Here is a 25944-nt window from a genome sequence, read left to right as displayed (position 1 = left end):
ACAATAACAATTCTAACATGCTAATGTTAAGTGGGTATAATGTTTACCATGTTCATCATCTTTGTTAACAACTGAGGATGATGGGAATTCATTTTCATTAAATTTAATGGCTATACATCCCATAGTTACTGACATATTTCTCCAAAAATGCCAATCCCCTGGTGGCACTATATGAAGTAAGGGAACAGTAGGATTCATCCTCTGAGGACAGTGAATATTAGCACAAAATTTCATGGCAATCCAACCAACAGGTCGTGAGACATTTCAGTCTAGGTCAAAGTGGTGGATTGACAGACCAACCAATCGACCAATGTCAGCTATCCTGCAAGCATGGCAAAAAATGGACATTATCTTTAATGCACAATGATAGAAAAAACAGATAATAATAAATATAAATATAACACTGATTAGATAATAAATAAAACAGATCCTCACACTTGAGAAGCTGAAACCAGTGTCTGGAATGTTATGATTCATCAGTGGTCAGAATTTGTTGTTGACCAATTTAGCGTTGATATGACTTTGTCAGCACTGTTATGAACAAATACGTATACAAGGTCATATGCACAGGTTTTTTCAGTTTACTACTTTCTCTATGTGAAGTGTGTACTTGGTTTTAGCGTTACTTGTGAGAATTTCACATCTCAGTTTTCAGATGAGAGACTCATGATGTGCAAATTAAATGAAAACTCAAAGACACATCTTTCCTCTTGTGGTGTGTTAAAATAAGGCTTGATAAATGTTTCATTAAATACATATGTTATTTTTAACCAGCGAATATGGGGAATTATTCTTCCTGAGGCAGAAGTGTGCTGATGTGTGCTCTGCTTAGGAAGTCAATATGTTGAAATTCTGGCTCAATTTGAGCTTTTGATTGAGATCTGCTCTTTGTTAAGACTTTGGGGGAAACAGCTTATAAAGAAAAAAGATGCTTTTTGTGATGCATGATGAATCACTTGGAATTAATTTTGTCTTCCCTTCTCTGTTATATGAAATGACATTTTTTGTTTATTTTTCAGTTGAACCACTGTTAAAAATACTTTTTAATTCAATGTACAGAAATGCAGAATTTTCCATATTTGTGTTCGAATCTCTCCTCATTTTCTATCCTCCCTTCTCCTCTCTGTGCAGAGAGTGTGAGGGATGCACTGGGGAGGAAGGTGAAGCTGTCGCTGAGGAAGAGAGTCAAACTGGAGATCAAAGGAGACAAGACCGAGAACAGAGTCTTGGTGAGTCAACTCATGCTGCTCTCAAGCTAATTCTTTATTAAGGGGAATAAAATCTTTCTCTGTTTTTCCCTCCCCCATTTCTCTGCTTTTGAAATGTACAGTTTTTACACCAGAATGTCAAAACCTCTCTTCTTCTCTCTCTCTCTTCAGCACTTGAAAGGCTTTCATTTTTTAAAAACTTCACAGTGAACATCACTTCACCGCGCTGTCACTTTTGTCTCTTCAGGCTCAGTTATACTTTGATTTTGGGGTAATTTCTTACAAATCAAGGGTTAGAAGGGGGGTCAGCATTGTGGTAGTGGGAAAATTTCAAAACCGTTTCCAAAAAACATAATTATTTATGCTGGCTGAAGAGCAACCAGTATCATCTTAGATGTAGAGGGGTGTCTTTCAGCATGTGAATCTTTGCTCATTTATAAGACGGTTTTTAACTGATTGCCGGTGTGCTTCCCAGTATCTGGGTCTTTGTAGTGTATGTGTGCGCCAAAGCTTTCAAGACTCATTTAAATTGCACAAGAAAGTGTTGCACAAAATCTGAATGACTAATGATATATCACAGTCTGATGAATCGGACTCAAACGAAATAAGTGACGGATTCGGGGGGGTTGCATATATTTGTTGGCAAATTGGCACCATTAAAAGTATGCTGAAATAGCTAGTAGCAGTTCCACTTGGGTATATGGAGGACTATCACTGTAGTACTGAAGCAAACTTAAAAATGTGATGATTCTCAGGCTTCTGTAGTATTGTAATGTGTTTTACATACTATGTGGTCAGATCTGACTGAGTTATGACTCCCAGAGGGGTTTACAGTTTTGATTCTGACAACTGGGCGTAAATGATTTTTAAGTACCTCAGCTGTCTGCATGAACTGTGTGTGAGTACTGCTGCTGCCCCCACGGTTTGAAAACCCTTGGTTCATACTGACATTTTCATAGGCCTTTATTTAGCCTCAGTGGAAAGTCCAGAAAGAACAATAAAAGCTGCAGCTAAAGTTGACCACATTGACCCAGTGCTGAGGTAATTCATTCATGTAGTCACACCTCTGACTGTGTATCCACACCAGCCCCGAGGCTGTCTATCTACCAGGTGGAAATAGCAGCTCAGACCATTAACTTCTGGCCACGGAGCAGTAAATCCACTGAATGCTAAATAATTAATTCCTGGTAGATCATTAAACATGCATATTGGCTCTTCATGGGCTTAAAAAGGCAAAGGAGCTGAAGATAGTTAAGACAGAACAGTTCTCTCAGTAAATCTGTGTCTGAGTGGGGTCCATAAAGTTTGATGGTGGAATCAGAAAACTTCCAGTTGCTGTGAACGAACCCACACAATGTTTAATATGTGTGGCTATGGGTGGAAATGGCAGGAGGCTTTTAGTTATACAGCTCTCAGAGGAACGAGAGGCTTTTAGTTATACAGCTCTGTGTGGACCAGACAAAGAAGTTAGGAAGAGGAGGAAGTTTTAAAAGCTTTGTGAAGAGGCGCCACAGCCAAGTTGTCTGCTTCAGCATGTAATATTGTCACATATTAACTCAGCTATCAGCTAGACCCTCAGGGCACGATGACTCTTAAGTATTTTTTATTTTTTATTTTTCATTTTAACAGCCTGACACTTGTAATTACTGCAGGAACTTAAATGATATACGAGTAGCAGCCATCGAGGGACACAGGCAGGGAAATGATGAGCTCCGCTTTCACATCTCCTGTTCTCACGTAATGATCTGGGACCACGCTGAGGTGGGAAGTGGTGGGAGAGAGCGAATTTCTATGCCAGAAAATTGCACTTGTCAGTTTATGCAATGTAATCATTAATTGGAGACACACCATTACTGATGGAATCTGTACCCATCAGTGTTTTATCAGCAAGGAACATGGTAGATTTACAGCAAGTAGAAAAGCAGAAAACTATTCTTTTATCATCTAATCCAGTCCAGTCAAGTTCTTGGTTTGAGGCTAACTCTTCAGCAAGTGACTATGGCAACAATGTCAGCATGTGGGAGCTGGAGACAGAGGCTAGTAGCACTCTAACACACATACACACATATGCACGAAACAATGTAAAGAAGTGGGAGTCAGTACTGGGAAGTGAGGAATTCCAGTGGAGTGGTTCTGGTATTTCATCTAGACGCAGAGCATGAGAATGACTCTGTGAGTTTGTATCAACGCTCCGCTTGACTGGACTGAACAAATAAACCAGTGTTTGTTGTTCTGCAGAAAAACAGACTCGGAGAGACTGATTATGGAGGAAGTGGCTGAGAGAGAAAACAAACATGCCATGGAATTTCAGCCTGTGCGTATTGTAGTATCTAATGTTAGACATGGTGAAAGAGCAGTATATTTACGGCTTGTTTTGAGATCAGATGTTTGTAATCGCGTGAAATGTAAATTGAAATGTGGTCAGTGTTTCTGGAGAACTGTGCAAGTTCTGGGATATAAATTCTGACATGACAACTAAGAATTAAACACTATATACAACACACAGCAAAGATAAGTGGATTGGGTAACAGAGTAAACATGAAACAAGCATGATAAACAATAGTAGAACAGCAGGAAAAGCCACAAAATAAATGACAAAAATGTGATAATGCAGGAACTGAAATGGTGGTTGAGTATGTCAGTGAGTCAGAAGGTTTAATACTTCACAAGAGGGAATGAGACAAGGAGGGCAGACAAATGTGTGTCAGGTCTTTATTAACACGTGAAGATGCAGTACAGTGTAAGCAGCAGCGCTGTCTGTTGGAAAGTAACTGACTCTGTGCTGTCTGTGTGACTAATAGAAGAAGAAAAGTGACTAATTTAATTGACTGATTTATTTCCGCTGCCCATATCTGTGGCTGAGAGTTGAACATTCACCTGTGGGTGTGACAAGTAACCACTAAACCTCAGACAACATGACTGTGTTTGACACAGTAGAGGTGTCTGTCCAAACAGAACAGAATCGCAGTCTTTCCTCTTGAGTTTTTTGGATGGTCTGTCAGTTTAAAAAAAAAAAAAAAAAATCTCAATTAAAAAGACTACTTTGTCAGATAGCTAAACATATAGACAGTCCAGAATAAGTTGTCTTCAATTTAATGTCAAGTTTGACATTCTGTTTCACTCCATTAGGGTGTATGTTGTTTTAAATCACTATATAATGAGTGTTGAGCCTCTGTCTACTATTATTACCCATCTAGCTGTCTGATGCATAAGCTGTATGAAAACATACCCTTCTCTGTATGGTATTTCTAAGTATAAATCACCTCAGATGTCAAACACACAAGCTATCTGTCCTTCACTGAGAGTTACAGTCCATATTTGATGTTTTTTGTTGACATTTATCGAACTTCCCCTGTCAGCTTACTGCAGCCACATACAGCACAGAGCTTGATTTACTTCAGACAATGCAGGACATCTATCTACACAGATAATGAAGGGAGGAATATGGTTATTTCCACTATCAATTTGCTAGTCTGTCAAATACACACAAGGCTTTCCCGCTGAGCTCCGCTCAGGCTGGGAGTGGAGCACTATAGTGCCCGAGGTGTCTCTTAAGCACACTAAAGCCTGATAGATACAGTCATCTGCCTCCTTTGAAGACAGGAGGGATGAAGGAGGGAGAGATAATAACATCAGTCCATCAAACACACCCCGGGGAAGGGGTCAGGGGAGAAGGGGGGAGTATAGGAAGAGGAAAATTGGCAATGGGACATACTGTACAGGGCACAGGGGATGGAGAATGTGAAGAAAAACAGCTGTGTGCTGCAAAACTCTTGCACTGTGACAAACAGAGCCCATCAGTCACTTTAGTCCAGCCTGAAATATCTCAACAACTTCTGGATGAATTATCATAAACTACACTACAGACATTCGTGGTCTCTTAAGGATGAATCCTAATGACTTTTTTGCCAGAGGTTGAGGTTGACATTTTGTTTTTTAGTGAAATATCTCAGCGTCTATTTGATGGATTGCCTTAAAATTTGGTACAAATACCCATGGTGACCAGAGGAGGAAATGTAAAAACTTTTGTGACCAATGGACTTTTCCTCTAGCGCTGACAGCAGGTTAAATGAATCCTACTAACTTTAGTAATCCCCTGGATTTTCCTCCAGTTGATTTGTGGCTTTTAGTGAAATGTCTCCACAACTATTGGACAGATTGCAATGAAATTTGGTATAGACATCCATGATCCCTTCAGGATGAATTTGGATCACTTTGCTGATCCTTTCAGTTTAAATTTCTGTCATTCAGTCAAACTTTAAATTTGTCCTATATCTTGGGTTATGACCAGATACCTGCAAAACTAATTTTTGAGTTTTGAATATAAACCTTTTTGTCTGGTGGTAGGGTTTGAACAGCAGCAGGGTTTTTTGTCTGACAGAGCACATATGACAGGAGAACAGCTTAACTCCCATAATTTTGTAGACGCAGAGATCATAGTGCTGTCTGTTGTCCTGCCATTAGTCATGTAGCAGTGTAACTCATTCACAAATCATTGACTGCCACTTACAACTACGAAACTAGAGGGTTGGCATACTGTCCAACCTCCTCATGATCTCTTGGCGCAAATAAAGCAGAGTGTGTGTTTGTCCTAGCCAGAGACTGTCACCAACAGTTAACTTCTTTATTGCATCTCATTGTTTGCTTTGTACATGGCACTTGCACTAAGATAGCACAGATAACACTGTGTGAAACAAAGCTGCTACACATCAACTCAATTAAATCCAGAGTGACACAGATTTTAATCTTATTTTACTGGGACATGATGACACAGCACGTTACTAAGCAATGAAATTACAAATATAATCTGTTGTGTAGTCATCTTGTGTCACACAAAAGTAGATCCTTGGGGACTTTGTACAACATCTCCCCACATATTGGGTAAAATTGGTTTCTTTGACAAATACAGCATGTCCTATAGCTGATCACCTCAGTGACATTAACAAACTCAGTCCCTTGGTGGAAAATGTTGAAGAGGCCCTGTTTTAACATTTGGGAAAGCCTAGAATCTTGTCCAACTTGTCTTTCCCGCCGTCTCTCTCTTTCTTTTAAACCTCGAGGTCTGTCATTAGGGACAGTGGGAAAATGGTGGTGACCCAATTCTGTACTCCCAGATGATCACCTGTAATGCCCTCTCATGGGAACCTGCAGTCATTCCGCTATCTTTTGTTAGAGGTACTTACAACTCTTGCTTAAAGGCTGCAGAGCAAGTATCCTCCACACTTAAAATTCCTTTTGATAATAGACCATGGCATCCTGTCTTTGCTGTTGGCTGTTGGGCTTTTTGTGTCTACTTTCTAATCAGAAAGGTTTTCAAAATAGTTGTGAGTGCATTTAGGCTATTTTTTTTAGCTCTGTCTGATTGGTTGCTTGGCTGTATATTGTCCTGTGATCACAGAATAATGATCTACAGTAAGAGTAATTGCTAGAAAATAATAATTTGAGACTAATGAATTAGTGTTTTTTAAAAATATTGACATGAAACTTGATGATGGAAAATATTCAACCAAAGTGTTGTAATATTTCTGTTGATAAAATGAGGATTAGATTGATTACTGTACAATATGTGCATATAGGCATTATTATGTTATTCTGTGTGCAGTGAGAGTCTGTATCATTACTCTTTCAATTGAGAGCTAAGTGTATTGGTATCAGGTAACTTCATGCATCATGATACAGATAGTATTCCTCTGCCTCCCTCTTTTCTGTTTCTTTTTGTGTTTCTTCTGCTTCTTTTTTTCTACAAGTGTCACAGTTGGTGTTTGAAGCTGTGACCTATCTGGGTTCTTCTCTGCCTAAGTAAATCTGCTTTTAGTTTCACTTTCATTTTTGCGACTGGGAATCATTTTTTATTTGTGCTCAATCCTTTTCTTGGTTGAGTGGAAGTTAACATGGGAATACTCTTTATTTGTCGTCTACAGTTCAGCCTGAGTTCAAACTATTATAATGTTGTGAGGCACGTAATCATTGTGTCTGTCAAATAGTTAACTGTGCTTGAAGGTCCTATGTGTTTTCTGTCATAATGCTGTGCTGATTATTAACATAATTGGGGTGACATTCAGAGCTAACCAGGCAGAAAGAATGTGTCAAACAGGTCACAATTTTCCTGCTGAGCACGCTGCAGTCACTATATAATCTACTATAGTGTTGTCATTCCTGATTTGTGTTTGGTCAAGTGGACTATATTAGACTCCAATTAAATTTACAAAAGCATTTTTAACAGAGAATTTAGCCTATGATGAAGGAGGGTTTAATTGAAAAGGAAAATGAATAAATGAATTAATACTCTTACTCAATACTCAAAGATTAAGGATACATGTGACACTGATTGTGGTGTTAGGCCACAATTAATTTTCTCTTAACCTCTAAATGTTTTAGAAAAATTTCAGATGCAATCACAGAGGAATTTTTAGTTTCCAATTCACCATACTTGTGATGAGAGGTGGTGGGAGAGGAAATGTACACACTCCAACACAGAAAGGTCCCAGTTTGGCCCTGGTGGGGTTTAAACCCACGTTGTTGCTGTGAGATCAAAATATGGATATATATATAAACACTAAGTGTTCCCAGTCTGAGATAATCTCATTAGGTACACTTCTTTGCTTCTCTTAAAACAGAGCAATGTGTTATCTCCCCATGCATTAAAATAGGATGAAGGAGCCTAAAACACACTTACCAGTGATTCCTCTGGACTTGATGCTGATTTGCTGTGTCGTACTGTGACCACCAATTCAACCAGAGTCATCTGTCAGAGTAGGCTGAATGCAGATGCTAGTTTAGGTTAGTCATGGAGTCTAATTTTAGCTGACTGTGCACCTACACCATGTTATTAAACAGTTTTTTTTTTTTTTTTTAAACAGTTGCTTCTGAGTGGTTTGGTTTTTGTAAAGCTGAATGAGCAGGTTAGTTGTGTTGATAATTGTGTTGTATAATGGACAAGGACCAAGGACAAAAAGAAAGAATGATGCACATTAAAAATAAGAATTACAATATATCCGCTGTACACTTCTTTAAAATAACTTGGTGTCACATATACAAAAACAGCAGAGATAAACAGAGTGAAGAAGATGCAAATCTTCACAGGTGAAGTCCAGAACAAAGAGGTAAGAGTAAGTAAAGTTAGTGGAAATGCAACACACACAGGTTGGTTTGTAAAATGTTAAATGTTGCATCTCCTCTTAATACATATAACAGCAGAAAACAGAAAATGAATTCTACATTACAACACATTTACTCTTATAACAATATAGTTAACACTGTGAAAACTGAATTTCTCTCAATATGCACTGTTTAAAATGCACAGTGTGACTAACTCCTTTTCCAAGTGTGTGCTTGTCCATCTTTGTGCGTGGGAGAGAATTTCCATTCCCTGTGTGGCCACTCTCAGAATAGATGGAAAGGTTGAACGTGCTCATTATGTCCTGTAGTCTTTTCACTCACTGTCACATTTTATTGGCTGAGTATCTGTCAGTCTGTGTTGCATTACGCCCAACCGGGCTGAATAGGGATTTTGTTATAGCCTGTTTCCATCACACAATGCCCTACAAAAACCTCCCTGGAGAGACATTAACCAGCCACATAGCCAAGCTCAATGCAAGCCCCACCCACAGCCATTCATCATCATTATCTGATAGGTCAGGGTCGTTGTCAGTCAGACAGTCTTAGCAATATAACTGACCCTGCCTCAGGTCGTTGGTTCGATGGGTTTGGTTTTTATAATCTCAAACTATTGACTTCTAATATGTCTGGATTCAACCTTGAGTCTAATGGAACAAATGAGGTCTTTTCTACTTTTTTGTCTTTTATTTCCATTTGATTTTTGAGTTTGTTTAAAATTTGCACATCTGATCCAACTGCTCCTGTCCCTTGTTAATTCTGCTTGGTTGTACTGTTGGAAGAGTGGCAACAGGGATTTCCAATGGAATGGCCTGGTTAGTACAGTATCAGTCTGCTCTTACTGGGTGCAATTGAATGGGGTTTTTAGGTCACAGCAACACACAGATTGATTGGATGATAATGGCATTTGTGGTCCATGTCATAGTAAACAGCCACAGAACAATCCAGTCTAATCAATATGAGGTTTTGTGTCAAAACACTGGAGCCTGTGTGATTTAAAAATAAGACAACCATCATGATGTGAGTCTCCCAAAGAGGCTTACCAGTCATTTTCATTGCCTGTATGAGACACAGTTTATCATTAATTCTTACTTTAATCTCAGGTTATTCATTCATGAATTTTAAACACATCAGAGGAGACTGGAAGCATGGGTATGATACTGGACAGTCTGCTCTCTCTGCCTCCAAGGACACTGTCACAGGCATTTGCTGGCACACATGCAGCTGTTTGTCAGCAAACCACTGCACTGACTTCACTGCCAGCGATGTCATATGCTTTTGCTGCATGGTTGGTTTTTATGGCGTCCTTGCAGTTTTTATTGTTGCCTTGTGCAAACTGTTAACCCTCTTACCATTTTCCTCCATTGTTCTATTTTATTTCATTTTGTTGTTCTACTATATTTTTGTCATTGTCACATACAGTGCACAGTGTTGGTAGAGAGTCAAAATCCCATATAGCATATTTTGTAGAGGGAAAAACCCAACCTTTTACCCTCCATGTTCATTGTGTTCTCAGTCTTTGTGTGCAATCATGTGTGTCCATGTTTTTATGTGTTGGTGCGGTCGTCACAAACATGGATTTTGACAGATCAGCAATATGTTGTACTGGATATTGATGTATGACCCTAACTCTATGGCATACACTTCCTCAACACTGTTTCAATGAAATGGGTGGAACAAAAAAGCTTGGCCTGGGTCTGTCCAACTATAACAAAATCCACTGATCATTTTTACATTTGTTTCAGTTCCAATTATTATTACAGATTAACAAACCAGATATAATGTGTTCATTAGTGAGCTTCAGAGTTGCTGTAGACAGATTTTGTTACCTTTTGGACAGAACCACACAATGTGTTTCTCCCTGTTTTCTGTCTTTGTGTTTAGCTATGTTAAGCTAAGATAACTAGTTCTTCACCAGATGTCTGTCTTCACCAGAACTGTTTTTTTAAACTCACGTAATTGGTGGTTGTCACAGTACATAAATAAATCACCAACTGCACCTGCAGCTGAGAGAAATGTAATTTCTTTGTGTCAAGCACAAACCACCCAGTTTATTTAGGGTGTACTCCCAGTTTTCAGGTTTCTGTCATCTTTTTTTTCTCTGAAATGCAAAAGGTCCCAATAGAGTCCTTACAGGAAACCCATTACTAGTCTTACATCATCTTCTTTTGATCAGTTCTACTTTGATAACATCAACTTAATCTTGAGAGGACCTTTGCTTAACTGCAGGGAAACATACTTGATGATCTAAGCCACACTAACTTTATCGTTTAGATCAGTGTTCCGCGCTGAGCGTGTGTTTGTGTGTGTTTGCGTGTGTTATTAGTGCCAACTGATGTTATCTACCCACTCCAGAGGGAAACCACGGGTAATGCCAACACCAGCCCAGAATGAACCCCCTCCCCACTCCCTCCTCCCCCACTCCCTCCTCCCCTACTCCTCGCTCTGTCTTTGTCTCTGTGAGCCCTTTCTTCTCTCCTTCACTTTCTCTTTGTCATACCTGTGTGTTTTTCTCTCTCCTTGACAAAACACCGTACCTCAGATTGAGGAGGGTCTCCACTTTGGTTTTCTTTGTTATGCTTGAGTTTTAAAAAATAACAACGTCTCTGCCTCTATTCTATGTTTCTTTCTCTCTGGTTTTCTCTCTTTCATCTGTGTTGTCTGCAGCAATATCCCATTTACCCAAAAACCTTGGCTCACCATCACATAGCTACACACACACACTCACACTCACAGAAACCAACCTATTGTGTCTGGCTGCCATGCTGATGAATGAATGAACCCTTGTGATTATTCCTTATCTCTGTAACCTAAAGACACACAAGGAACCCCCCTCTATCAGTGTCCCCAGAGTCCAGTTTCTGAAAACCCTGACATATATCTAGTGTGAGAGGGCGTCTTGCCAACCTGGACAATAATCCTAATCTGAAAGCACAATCATCTAATCCCTCTGTCCTGGCCCTTTGAATGCTCACTCAGCCTCAGTTGTGTTGTGTAAGACACGTTTGGCAGGTTGACTGAATATGCTAAGCTTGTTAGTGAGGCTATGATACACAGGCAGCATGTAGAGATAATGTATATGGTGTCCTGTATAAATGTGCTGTTGTTGATTGTACCCAATTCAATGAAAAAGGAAAATTGTCAGCTGCTACAAAGAATGTTTACTGCCTCTAAAGGGTTTCCATATATTTTAATCATCAACCTTACATTGTATATGTCTCGTTTATTATTTAGCACATCTTGCATATTCACTGACACTTTATGTTCTGACTGAAAACAAAACCAGCAACAGTAGCAATAAAAAAAAAAGAACTAAACCATGAAATGTAACATAATCAGACACCCCATTTATTCATGCCTCAGCTCGCTGCAGCTGTGGTCTGACTAGACCAGCCAATCAAATTTATTCAGGAAGTTCCACTGTCAGCCGCCTTTGTTCCTCACCACGCTCATCTCCTCAGCAGTAAAACACATAATGATGAGCAGGGCAGTGATAAAAGAAAATTGATGTCTCTCTCTTAATGCTCTCCTTGGCTGCCTGCGCAGTGAGAGGAGGATATGCACTGAGAAGAATGGCTGTATCCATAATTTGAAAAAAGGTGTGAATGTATTCTGACAAAGTGAATTGTAGCTTTGATGTCTCAGGACTCAGGAAAATGGTACATTATCAAGGATTTGTGTTCTTCATTTTTTTTATTTTTGCAAGTTGTGTATTGTGATGTTGCTATAAATTCTATAAATAATAATCTTAGAAATATTTAAGGGTAAGGTGCATGTCTGGTTGCTGTTATGCTACATAGTGTGATACTATGGTTTTGTGTATCATATCATGTTTTGTCTGAGACTGCCGAGAGGAGACCAGGCTGTGCACATGTTAGCTGTTCTCTCACTGAACCGTGCGGTGCTATGAAGGAGTACTACATGCTCACATTGTGCTGCGGTTTTGGCGCAGTGTGAGTCTGCAGACATTACAGGACCAGACCTCAGCTGCACTGTCAGCAGCTTGTCTTGGCAGTGGAGGATCGACGTATTGTAAAACAAATGATTTTTCTGCCTGGGTGTAGAGCGGTTAGGGGGCTCTTTTCTGGAATCAGATTAAGTTCCAGTTGGCCTCAGAGCCAGATCCCACCAGGAAGATCTGTCCTGCGTCAGCCTTACTGAGTCTCCCTCTCAGTATTCCCACTCTTTCAACACAGATAAGTGGTTATCTTTGGCTTCAGAGTCAATTCCCACTGCAGGCGTATGGCATGAAAACAGAGGAGTGTGTTTCCTCTGCAGCTGGGGGGATTAACCAGGTTTAAATTATGTGCTCAGGGTCATTCTCAGGATATTTTGACAGATTCGATGGCCGTGTGTATGGAAGTTTTGAGCCTGCATGAGGTTAATTAGCTGAACATTGTATCATTAGGGTTAAACAAACCTGTGTGAGGAGTTTTTATATCTTAAAAAGGGCATTTTATCAGTGCCTCATTGTAGAAGTCTTCATGGACACAAAACAACAGATCTGATTTGAAATGAGGACAGAGAACCCATTCAAACCCATTGTACATAAATTCATTTTCTACAAAGAGAGACCTGAGCTGAGGGCGACCCAAGCACAGTCGGACCCAATCTGAATAGACCTGTGAATAATCAGAGCTGATCCAACAGAGCCTTCAAGAGAGAAAAATGCTTTCAATTAGCAAGCTTTACAGAAATAGCTAAAAGTCTCATTTTCAAATTAAATAATAATAACATTAAGGAAGATGACAGAAGATACAGTTTTCAGACCAATTTAATGTCTGTGAAACTAATTCCAAAAAACTGTCATACATAGCACCCATTTTTTCCACAGGATGTTAATTTCCTAAAATATTTTATTCAGCAGTGACTATGACATACTGTGTCACATGATCAGCACTGTTACTGAACATGCTCTGATCCATTCAGATCCACTTAGGTATTAGACATACTGACACAGACACCCAACATCTGTGGCAGTGAAATGAGACCCTATCCAACCCAATCAGACTGACTGTAATTTGGACCCAGGGCACGTGAAGACCTCTACCGTGCAGATGGTACTGTGCTGTGTTTTTTGCCCCATATAATTACTACTGTATATTGAACAGCAGCCTGGAGAGACATGCTCATCTATTACATGGTGTTACACCATCCCTGATTATTTAAAGATTAAAGCCGGGAGGTGTGTGAGTGTGTGTGCGTGTTTCCTCCTCTCCATTGTCCCTAGCTATACACGTGCCTGCTTGTTTGAATACATTCACCCACGCAGCACACACACACACACGCAACATGTGCATATTCATAAAATGTACTATATAGACAAGAAAAGAACAGAAAGAAACACTACAGGAAAGAAGTCAACTACAATAACTATTTCAGATTACACCGTACAGTCTGGTAGTATGTTGAGTGATGACTATATCTAAATAGTTCATGGTGCAGTCCACTGGGCAACCAATAGATAATAGACAGAAAACAAGAATGCATGAATGGAGAATGGATTTTTCTACATAGTGATGGTTGGATTATCCAATAGTCATATATTTACCAGCGTAAAGTCTCGCTAGTAAAATGCATACAGTTTTACAGGTGTTAGTATCTTTTTAAGCAATTGTTAAAATACAGAGAGAGAGGACGAGGTTAAATGAGGGTAAGGACATGAAGAGATTAAGAAAGAAAAGAGTGGGCGGTAAAAGCAGAGAAGTGCAGGATAAGAGAGGGAGAGAAATCCACTGCATTGGATCCAGGGAGAGCTGATTGATTTCAGTGTATCAAAAGCTAATATGGGGTCATCACGGCAGCATTGGTTCTGACAGAGATGAAACCGCTTTTAAACACTTTCCTTCATTAAATATCTTTCCCACTGATTGGATTTAAATCTTGGCTGCTTATCAGCAAAACAGCACTTAGAATCTATTAAGTCATTTCACTTGCTTTGCCCTTCCGCCTCCACTCTGTCCCTCACTGTCTCACTCTCTGTCTCTCTGGTGTCCACTCTGCTCGTCTCACCAGCTGATCCCCCCCCCCCCCCCCCCCCCCCTTTCTCTGTTCTCTCTCTCTCTTTCTCTAAAAATACTCTAATTTCCACTGTGCCGCGTTGACAGTTTGATTTTGCAGCTAGCACATCATGACTCATTAATGTTACAGACGCACATGCAGGACTTGCAGGCATTAGTTATGCAATAAAGAGCCTGTGTCAGCAGTGGTGTGGGGATGAGTGTAATTGTGGCTGTGTTTTTTTTTTTTTCTCCGCTATTCATATGAGGGATGATTATTCTCATTTAGAGAACCATTGTTGATTACTGCTTTTCTTTGGATATCATATATATGATTGATATGTGTTTAGATTGGACAAATCATTCAAAGAATCCCCTTGTTGCCTGGGGAATTGTGATATGCATTTACCCAAATTTTCTGATTTTACATAGACCAAATGAATGGCTGGTTGATTATTTGAGAAAGTAATCTGCAAGGAGGTCAGTCAATTTACAATGATGGTAAAACAGAGAAAACCAGCAAATCATCACTGTAAGAAGACTGTATACTCTAAATTTGACATGCAATGTAAATTAGATTATTATTGCCTTAGTTAGTATACAGATGATTGGAGCATAGAGCCTCTAGCTGGTGTGCACATTTAAACACAAGGATCCAAGAGCCATTTGACCATTTAATGAGTGATGGAGTATGTAGATGAATGCATGGAGGAATAGATGAATAAAAAGGATTTTCTGAACAATAAACAAGCATAAGTCAGTATATTACCATGCATAATAGAGCCAGGCTGGCTGTCTTCCCCATTTCCATTCTTTATGCTAAGCTAATCTCTCCATCTCTTGGCTGTAGCTTTATATTTGTGTATTTCTCATTATGTCAAACTATTTCTTCAAGGACACTGCACATGCATCAGAAGAGCTTGTTTTTTAATGGTTACATTTCCAGCAAGATGAATCAAGCATACCTCAGTGTGGTGGTCAAACACGTGAAGCATTTGTAGTTAGCATTTTTGATTGTCTTCTTTGGTGCCGCCAGAGTTTTTAAAGACAGTGTTCTCACCCAAACAAACTGAAATCAAGGAGTGGACCCAATATGGTGTGATAGATACAATAAGAGTTGGAATGCACCCCAAGACATGATGGATGAGTAAAGCATTTTTGGTGGGGGGTAGATTTCCTGTGGCTAAGTGCTGTCACAGCTGAATGACTGCAGATAAAACACTGCTCTGTATTGCTTCGGTTCCTACAGAGATTCAGTATAACTGTAGGCCAGTGTGAATGTTGTTTAAGGGGCTGAAAACTCATTGACATTCTCAGTCAAGGCTTGGCACTGCAGCGTGCTACTTTCATGTGTGAGTGAGTGTCTATCAGTGTGTCTGTGCACAGTTTGGGCTGGCTGTTACCATAGTAACACAATGTGCGTGTGACTTGCACATGTGGGGTGGATAAATGGGAGGGGCAGGAGGGGGGGTTTGACAGTTTGGCAGAAAAAGATAATCTGGGAATGGCAGTCCTGTAAATGGACTACACACACACACGCACACAAACACAAACAGAAACATAGATTTCAGACTTCTGTGTCTATTACTGACCCCGGGGTTTGAGACCTTGTCAACTTTCTCCCATGGTGTGTCTTCAGTGTGTATGTCTTTAGTGTGTGTGTGTGTGTGTGTCTTAAATAGCTACAAAGCATGATATTATTTATCCATATAAAATAACACAGAAAACTCTATGAAAAGAGTCTGTGTCAAATTTTCATAATAAAATGGATTTGGCTCATAAATCCCCCAGCAGAGCTCCTTCTTTCTCTCTCTCAATCTCTCTCTCTCTCTCTCTCTGTGTGTGTGTGTGTGTGTGTGTGTGTGTTTCAGGCCAAGGAGACAAATGGTGCTTTAGAGCCTGTGGCAGTTATCTTGTATGTGAGCCACCAGTTTTGGTGTGTGTCTGTGATAGAGAGAGAGAGAGAGAGAGAGAGAGTAATAGCAGATGCTCTCTCTGGTCTTGTAGACATGCTCCAATGCTGCTGCCATCTGGTTGGCTGAGTAGAGCTGAAGGCGGGATGGTGGTCACAGTGAAATCATTGGCTGATGGGACAGCTGAAGGCTTTAAGTCCACTTAAGACAGGGAGCAGAGAGAGAGAGAGAGAGAGAGAGAGGGAGAGAGAGAGAGGTTGGAGGGCAGTTACAGAGCAGAGAGGGGGCATGAAAAAGAGGGGTGTTATGGCTTTGTCCACCCAAAAGGGCAGATGGAGAGAGTGCTGCCCTGGGAAAGTGCAGAGGAGCAGTCATGCATTTACTGGAGGATGGGTGGATGAAGAACGAAAGGAAAATCCAAGACGCTGTGACAACAAGAATCAGAGTATGTTTAAAAGCATTTTAATAAGTTAGAAGGAGCAGTCACTGAGTGCCCTTGTGTCCCTTTGAAATTATCTGGCTACTACTGACTAATTGCTTTAAAGCCTTAATTGATTATCTAAGTACTGAATGATTTACTACCCTCTGTAGTGAGACTGCACAGAGAGGAAGAAACCTCAGTGGACAGTTGATACCTCCCATTCACTCACAACCAGCAGGTTATTGGTTATTGCTGGACATGATGGCAGCTCCTATTCAGCCTGATGTGTACCATTCTTTCTTTAAATCCAGGTGTTTTTCACTTGTACTGTTAGAACTAAAATCATTACTCATTGTCACCAGACTCACTCAAGCAGGGCTTTATCTATGGGAAATAAAAAGGTCACATGGTCAAGAACCTTTTTCACCCAACTCTAAAGTTCTGACATCCACAAACAGCATTTTTTATTTATTTATTTTTTAACTTCTAAGATCATACAAACTGCAGAGATCCTTCTTTTTACCTACTGACCTTTCCTCTACTGTTCTGTGCACTATAAAATGTGACTGAGGGATCATTCCAGTTTATTACAACCTGGAAATATTTTCAAGGGTTTGCCTGTAGTTTCTATTTTTTTATGATAACATTGTTCTCACCAAAGCAACACAGCTGAAAAGACGTCTGACATTGAAGGAAACAGGTAGTGAGTCAGATGATAATACAGCTAAGGGTTACTCCGTCAATTAATTATTACACCTCTGTGAATTTGGGTGACTCACAAAAGATAGATTAAAAAATGTTTGTATAACTCTGATGATGTCATGTTAATTTAACTTTGGAAAGTCCCTCCAGAGCGCAAAAGGCATTATAAAATGAATGCTCTTGTAATGTGTGCAGGAGTGTGCTCCTTTAGCCAAGCTCGTTTATACAAATTTATTTGGAAGAGAAAACAACACGGAAAAAAAAAAGAATGGTAAAATAGTATATAAATAAATACACAATGGGCCGAACTTACTTATCTAAGTTTACTCATCTATAGTTTTCCTGTGGAATGATAATTACCAACAGTTTGTGTGTGCTCGCTGTCAGTTTTACTTTCTGTTTAAATGGAAGATAATCCGGCTGATAACTGTTTGATTGTTTTGCAACTTGATTGATTGTTTGACCAATTAAGCTTCCAGCCTAGTTTGACGTCATTTTAGCAATGATGCGATTTTAAGTCGCCATAATGGATAGAAACACTGGTCAAACCTATGAAAATAAGACCCAAGTTAAACTGCTGTTATCCTGCTGTTAAGACACATTTACATCATGTAATGTAGATGTAGCTTTAAAAGTGAAGCACCAGCACACGCAGTATGCGTTATAGCTACAGTCTAGACAACAGGCAAAACTGACAGTGAGAGGGGTCTAGTCGAGCGTAGCAGTGGTGACTGGTGCTCTTTAGGAGAGGTTATCTTTGGCCACACAGGCCTGCCTGTCTGTCTCCATCACATCAAGCCACACAGACCCTGCCTGTGGAGCTGAGACACAGAGGGCTGGGAGATACTGTCATCTTCTTTAGCCACGTCTCTAATCCCTCTGTTTCTTTTTTAAAAAATATATCTTTAAAAAGGACTGTGACTGTTCATAGACTCCTCTTAATCTTGTTTTCTCCTCTGCTCTCTTTTCACCTCCTTACCTGCTTTCTTTCCCTTCCTGCTGTTGATGCCAGACATTGTTTATTTGTGACTTGTTAGTATGCTGTGCTCTCTCTCTCCCCCTTCCCTCATCTGTAGTCTTTTATTTTATCCCCTGCTCTTCAGCTTCAAAACCTCATCTCCAGTTCTTTTTCACCTTTGATCTGTCTTTCTGCTTCTTCTCATCTCATCTTCCTCATGACAGTTTCTCATTCCCTTTATTGCCATTTCACTCTCCTTTACATGTTTCATCTACTCTAAGCCAAGCTCTCTCTTTTTTTACTCTATGTTCCCTGTTTCATCTCTTGTTGTTTATTTTCTGTAGCTTCTAACCTTGGTCTTTTCATTGTAGCATTCAAAACCCAACAGGTTTAAGCCACCTATTTTCTGGGGCCTTACACACTTGCCCTGTAAACACCAAGATTATGAATGTTTTTGAGCTGTTTTCATGTTTCTGGCATCCCCCTGGATTGCAACAAAGCTCATTGCAGTTTGCGCTGTTGAAAATAATTTATTGGCAATAGTTTTTGATTAATCACCAAAAATCACTGATCCTAGTTTGAGAAAATGTAATACATATTGTTTTTTTTAATCTATGATAGTAAACTTAATATTGTTGGATTTTGGGCAATTATTGGTTGGACAAATCAAGCAAATTAAATACATGTCTTTGTTGAAAAGAGGAGCATTTCTCCCAGATTTTAGAAACATTTTATTGAGCGGTCAACTGAGGAAAATAGAATTAATCAAGTGAAAACAACCGTTAGTAGTGGCCCTTTTTAGTATTTGCCTTTGCTGACCAACCAAGGTAGACGGCAGTGTCCCTTTAATGATTTCAAAGGTCAGCCTTTGGTGTGTTGTGATATTTTCTGACAAGAGAAAATCCAGTGTCATGGCACCCGACTTCAGCTTTTAAACATCATTGTATTATAAGTTGAATTTGTTTTAGCTTTACAAGTCTGTGTTTTTTTCTCGTGTTTACCTTTGATCCTCTGATGGATTATTTTATGGTACATAAATATAATTCATAATTATTCACTTTGGTACACCAAAGTAGTTACTACAGAATTTTATATTGTAATGTAAATGCACAGTGATGTAATATAGAGACTACAAGAGACTCAGTGTTTGGATTATTCAAAACACGCAGGACTGGAATCTTTTCCAAAATGACATCTTTGTCAGGGTTATCACATTCTCAATTACACTGAGTTGTACAAATCTTTTTTATAACAATATCACACTCTACGGGAGCCATCTCAGTAAACCAGCCTTTTCAAGGCTGCTTGTCTGAATAGGAATGTCAAGTTTATGTATTCCAGTTATGCCCCCTTGAGCCTTGACTTTTTCTCCGTATCTCAGCAACAGAAGCAAACTCTGTCCTCACCATGTGCTCTAATAAACAGTGGCAGTTGGTGTCCAGTTTGCTCAGCAGGCAGAGGAAACACATGCAAGAAATGAAGAAGAACACACTGACCTATGATGGTCTCACTCAGCCAGGGTGTATTCCAATAAAAACAAAGGCAACATGGCTAGACTCATCTCAGTGTGTCGTGCTGGTTAGGACCAAGCACTTCTGTGAATTGTTCTTGAATTACTGTCTGTTTATATGTTTGTTTTCAAGTAGAGAGTAATACTTCTTTTTATTGTCATCCCTCAGACAGAGAGGTTTCAGAGTCCCAAGCCTTTTCATCTTGATGAGTCAACCGGAAAGCTCTCTGTGTTCTTTGTCATTTCCTTGTTCTTGTCATTCGGAGTGTATATTTACAGCTACATACTCATTATTCTCTCTGTTCTCTCCCTGTTTCAGGCTCTCGCATCTCACCGAGCCTACCTCTTGACAGCACGCATTCCCACCAAGGTAAGAGCAGCAGCTCGGTTTTAAGTGTTTTGTGCTGCACAGTCAGCACTTTGTTTCTAGGGACCAGAAAAATACTTAACTATACCAAAATAAGTAGTACTGTATTATGTCAGCAAATTTTGTAAATGTTTTTTTTTCCCACTGATTTGGATGTAAATTCATTATGATACTATGTTGTAAAAAACTTTACAATAGCTTTGGGACTTCTTCCCAAAGCTCAATTAGATTAACTGAAAAATGCATAGTTATAGAGTGTGTTAGATCCTTGTACTTGTTAATGTGTCACAGTGTTTCACTGATTAGTAACAACATGCATTTTATGCCCTCTTCTAGTCCTTTTCCCAACTCACTCCTCACTAATTCTGATTTTGTGTGGATGTGTACATGTGCTGGTGTGTTTTGAATGGGTGATGCCAAAGAGTAGATTAGAGTTAAAGTAGTAGCTTTGTGTGTGCCTGGTTACAGTGCAATTACATAGCTGGTTGACAAGCCTGTGTTTTTTTTTTTTTTTTTTTAACATGGAACAGCAGTGCCATAATGCAGTGCAGATGGCCTCTGTTAGCACCATCACCAGCAAGGAAACATCTGTCATCATATTTACCAGCATCATTGTCACCACTACCACATAAAAACCAGCAGTGCAGTAACACGATACAGATGTTCACACAGACTTGTGGTAGCACCAGTCAAATAGCTATCACTATCATGACTGCCATTATTAAACTTCACATCAGACTCATGCAGCTGTACTGTGACCCTGTTATTAGCTTGGTCTAGCCTGCTAGCTTGTAAAAACGGGCTGACAGCAAATGTAAATATCATCCCCGATGAGTGTACAAATCACTTTGCTTTAAAAGTTTCAAAGTAGTTTCTTGACCTTAGAAAGAGCAGCTGGCAAAACAGTCTCACCTCATGGTCCATGTAGAAGTTGTTCCAAGGCTTTCAGTCATATCACATGATCTTCTTCAGCAGATGGAACTTTTAAAAAACAACTTTTAAACCAACAGAGGTGGTGAGTCTGAGTCTTTATAATGCAGAAACTGAACATCTGCAATTCCATGATGAGCATCCTCCATCTGCTGATGATAATCTGAAAGGATCAAACGCTCCAGAACAGCTGCTAAATGAACCGTGAGATGAGATAGTTTTGTCAACTTTGCTGTATCATTTTTCCACCCAATGTGCACACAACATATGTTGTTTTAAATATGAAGAGATTACTCTGTACTACTAGACTGTATCATTTTGATCTCTACAGTATTAATGCAAAATAAACATGGTTGGTAGGATATGGTTGAACATAATAACCCAACTTTGAGTTTAATTCTACATAATTGTTGAAGCTTTCGTTCTTGTTTTCTCAAAAAGAAACTCTTTCCAGCCTGTGATGTTGATTCATTATTGAATTGTAATTATCCAGCAAAACATAAAATCCTCTAATCAGACCACACACACTAACCAAAACACAAATTCACAAAACCAAACAGTGCTGTGATTGTATATGGAAACAGACCATGAAACAACGTTCTCCCTTCATTATCAGGACTGAAGATCCTCCTGCTAGGAAAGAGTAGCACTTAACAGCATTTTCCCCCACTCGTGAGATCACAAAGCATCATATCTTGCACCAGGTCCAGGAAATACTTAACGGTTGCTCTTCAAATAGATGCTTTCCAGTCAACAAGATGCCTCCAGGGACAGTTTAGGCGATTGATTGGTTGCCTGAAAACTGATTTATAGGTTTACTAGGGGTAGAGGAGGCCATAAAGAACATTCAAGCTGACCCTATTTCACATGACGTCACATATGTTTCCAGTGTTATGAGCTGTTTATTTAGCTGGCACTGCTGTTTTCTATCTCTGTGTTCTCTCAGACACCTGCTTTATGAAGAACTAACCCATCTGCTCTACTGTCTCACCCCATCTCCTTCTCTGTTTTTCCACTCTATCTTTTTCTTGGTCTCATTTTCCATGTAGTAAAAAGTCTTAAAAGGTCTTTTTATTGCAGCAAATCTCTAAATGGTTCATTCAGGTGTCTCACTCTCATCCTCGCCCCCTTACTTTTATTTTTCAGCGATCCAGATTACTTCCCTCTCTCTTCATCCCTTTTTTTTTATCTCTTTCCCTTTATCTCTCTGTAAGGATTACTTACAACATCTCAAATTCAGTTGAATCTGATGGTTTTTGTCTCAGAAGTAACCAGTGCATGGTTTTCCCTCCAGGAATTTTCTATTAAGATTTAAAAATAATTGTCATAATCATGTAATCATACAGTCAGTACAGAAAATAGTGTAAAAGTGCCCATCACAAATTCCCAGAGCCAGAACATGATGATTCTGACACAGTGCTGGGTGGGTCTTTTAACAGTGCTGCGTACAACATTGTTAAAAGATGGCGCTTGCTAACATCCATAAGAAGCTGACTGTTGCAGTATTTCTTCTTGTATCGATTTTTGTGATGTGAAATCTATATTACAGTGGAGATGAGTCGACTGCAAATGGAGATTAGCCTTTGCTCACTGTTCCAACACATGAACTATTGACTCTGTGCAACCCCTGTAGGTTCGGTTTTCAGGGTTTTTGCTAAAATCTTTTTTTTTTTTTGTTGACAGTTTTGGGTGTTGTTTGAGTATGTATGCTTCCGGCCATCTGAATGCATTGTAGGCAATGTATTTGATCTATCATATGTATGTGAATGTGGAATCCAAGAGATACATCTAAAACACACAAGAAAACAATCTGCAGGTTGGGATTTAGTTAGCGTTGCTCTTCCGAGCAGAGCCCAAGGCCTTGATATCATAGTATTATGTTGCAGTAAACCCTCAGTTAAATACTTACAGTATATTTCTCTTCTCTCAGACGTAGCTGAAATCCCCCTCTAGCTCTTTCATGCACCTCTCAGTGGGTTTTCTGTGTGTGTGTCTCCAATTGATGGTTTGGCTCCTCTTGAGAAGCTGCAGGGCCTCACAGTCTGTCAGTGTCTCCACCCAAACATCACACATGCTCTCTCATACACACACATACATTTCATTCATCTCTCCCACTCGTCCTTTTGTTCTGCAGCCTCTTGTTGCTGTATATTTAACATACCTGTACAGTCTGTATCTGCCTTTTGTCTCTGTTTAATGTCAGAAGTAGGAGTGTTTACGTAACAAAAGATTACACTGAGCATACCTTTCATAACTTAGACATCCAAGACACAAGTAAATGCAAAACGTTTCATCTAATCTGATGCAAACCAGCTCATAGAGGCCTGACGCAACATAAACAAGAGGCTGTCTGACATTCTGAAGTGTGTCACGGCATCCTGATGTCCACAGTTATAATCAATCCCCGTACATCAAATCAGCCTGTGTACATAACCAAAAAATACATGTTGAATATTTCATGAAAATACAACAAACAAATAAACAAAAAACCAGCATGTGAGTGGTTAAAGTGACAGACGGATAGTGAACGAATGAATGACCGATGCAATTACTCAGACATTTGGTTCCTCCTCACACCTCCCAGCATGACGCCTACAATTGGCCAGAGCTCGTATTTATCAACGTGCCCACTCATTATTGGCTGGTGCTCAGTTCAGGATATATTGTATGTCATCATGCCATTTACTGGCTGTACGAAGTCAGGTTTGAATGCTGTTTACTGCACACTGTAACATACAGATGATAATTTCAAATACACAAATCAACAAATATTGTACTACTGTAGAAGCCTGTCAAGTATTATATTAACATACAGTAAATCAATTCAAATAACTTATGTGCAATGACTTCCTCTTCACACTTGGGTCAGTGTGTAAGTAATTAACTGCAGTGTAGTGTTTACCCTCTCAATATGACAAATTGTTCTGCAATAGTTTTCTAAATCTATAGTAAATAATGAGAAAGATTCCTGTATTAACCTGGAACTTTTATACATACATTACAAAACCACATGAAATTTGCCTGACTACTCTGCCTAACAGACTTTTAAAGGAACTCCATTCAGGATGATATCTTAATGAGTTTTAGGTTGTCTTTATTTCCATTCCAAGGAATTATTTCTAGCTCGTAGACTGGTCATGAGTGAGTAACAACATGCATCACTGAAATACTGTACACGCAAACACTGCATACTATAGTCAGACAGTAGACAGACAGTCTGCTTATCCTCTCCCACCTCTCATCTCTGAGCCAAGCCTCAGGAACACAGCGCCCACCTGGAATAGTCTGGCCTCGCTCCCTGGCCTGCCCGGAGGCGCTGCACTATATGTGTGTGTGTTTATTCGTGAGAGAAAGAAAAAGACAGAGGGATGAAGAGATGCTGCAGGAAAACTGTGTGCTCTGTATATAGTAGTAGGAATTTGTATTCAAGGTTCCCCCTCTCACATAAAAGAATCTCTCTTTCTCTCCTTTTTTGGAGTGGAAAGGCAGGCTGCTGCTTTTCTTTGTTTTCTTTGTCCTGAGGTGCTCTCAACAGAAATTGAACATGTGGATGTAAGAGTTCTGGTTGTCTTTATCCTGACCTGTTTCTGACATGTCTCTCTATAAAAGAAGTCAGGAAGTAAATTGTAAACACTGAAAAGAAAAAAAAGGGTTCTTATCAATAAAGTTCTCCAGTGTCTTTATCTTGTCTTTGTGTAACTGCAAAGAAATTGCATCATATTAAGGTATGCATTTAAATATATTTAGCTGGTAGAGATAAAGTACTGGAATAAGTGGGACAGAGGAGCTGATTCAGTTATTGTATCTCATATCCCAATCATAGTTTCATTTGAACTCACAGATGAGTCTAAAGTGGCTTTGAAAGAGAAAAACATGTAAATATGTGAGTCACTGAAGCAGTCTGCTCAGGGGCCGAGAAAGAAATGACTGTATCCCTACCCATTAATTATGTAACAGACATATTTTTACACAGCATTCCTCAAACAGTCACTGTGCTAGACTGTTGTTATTAGCCATGATTACTACAGTACACAAACTGTGAGCTCTCACACAAGCACAGGAACACCACAGTTGTACATTCATTCATTCAAATACTTGCATCCATGTGTGGGCTAATTGATTGATTATTGAATGCTGTTAGAGGCAGCCTACTGTTCAGAGCAGGCCAGAAAGCGAGTGGCATTTAAAGAATAGTAATGTTGATTTCTGTGCTCTTTTTAGGTGGAACACTCCTTTAATTATCTGGAGATCCAGGGGATTGCTTGTAACAAGCCTACACAGGTACAGAACTCCAGCATATTCTGACTGGATAAATATTAAAGCAATGTCAGATGAGAGTATTGATACCACCTTCATGTCTCTGCATTAAGTACTGAGTTGCAACCTAGCTTAGCTTGGCATAAAGACTGGAAGCAGCGGCTGGAAGCATCCAAAGATCCTCCCTCTACACCAGTCTGCCTAAAACCATGTCATCTTCATTTCTGTTGGTGTGCAGATTAAATAAGTGAGATGCAGTGGTATATTCTTTAACTTTGGACAGACTAGGTGTTTCCTGCCATTCCCAGTCTTTATGCTAAGCTAACCAACAGGTAAAGTAAGCTCCATACTTAGTGTACAGACATGAGGGGATTATCAGTCCTCTTACCTACAGGTACTTATTATAGGTAAATAATTGTATTTTTGTAATTATGTTGTTTAAATGCATTCAAGAGTATTGTTAAAGGACTGTTACAAAAAAAACCTACTGTTACACATGGTCCAGCTTCAGATTCTGTGTCCTTTTCTTTTGCATTTAAAATGTAATATCATAGTTAAAGTGT

At 39.5% G+C, this 25944-nt stretch overlaps 1 protein-coding gene across 3 annotated transcripts in view; it reads left to right on the top strand.

Moving 5' to 3' along the window:
• The window catches only part of LOC108889349 (F-actin-uncapping protein LRRC16A), a 65357-nt gene that overhangs the window by 3689 nt on the left and 35724 nt on the right, over positions 1 to 25944 (top strand). For all 3 annotated transcript variants that reach the window (XM_051075974.1, XM_051075975.1, XM_051075973.1), the window contains exons 2-4: positions 1132 to 1229; positions 20147 to 20197; positions 25346 to 25405. In XM_051075974.1, coding sequence (XP_050931931.1) covers positions 1132 to 1229; positions 20147 to 20197; positions 25346 to 25405 — 209 coding nt within the window. The remainder of the gene's footprint in view (positions 1 to 1131; positions 1230 to 20146; positions 20198 to 25345; positions 25406 to 25944) is intronic.

This window comes from Lates calcarifer, linkage group LG15, assembly GCF_001640805.2.
Source record: "Lates calcarifer isolate ASB-BC8 linkage group LG15, TLL_Latcal_v3, whole genome shotgun sequence".
Lineage (NCBI taxonomy): Eukaryota > Metazoa > Chordata > Actinopteri > Centropomidae > Lates > Lates calcarifer.
Note: the sequence above shows the minus strand (reverse complement) of the source record. Positions and strands in the feature narration are given on the sequence as shown.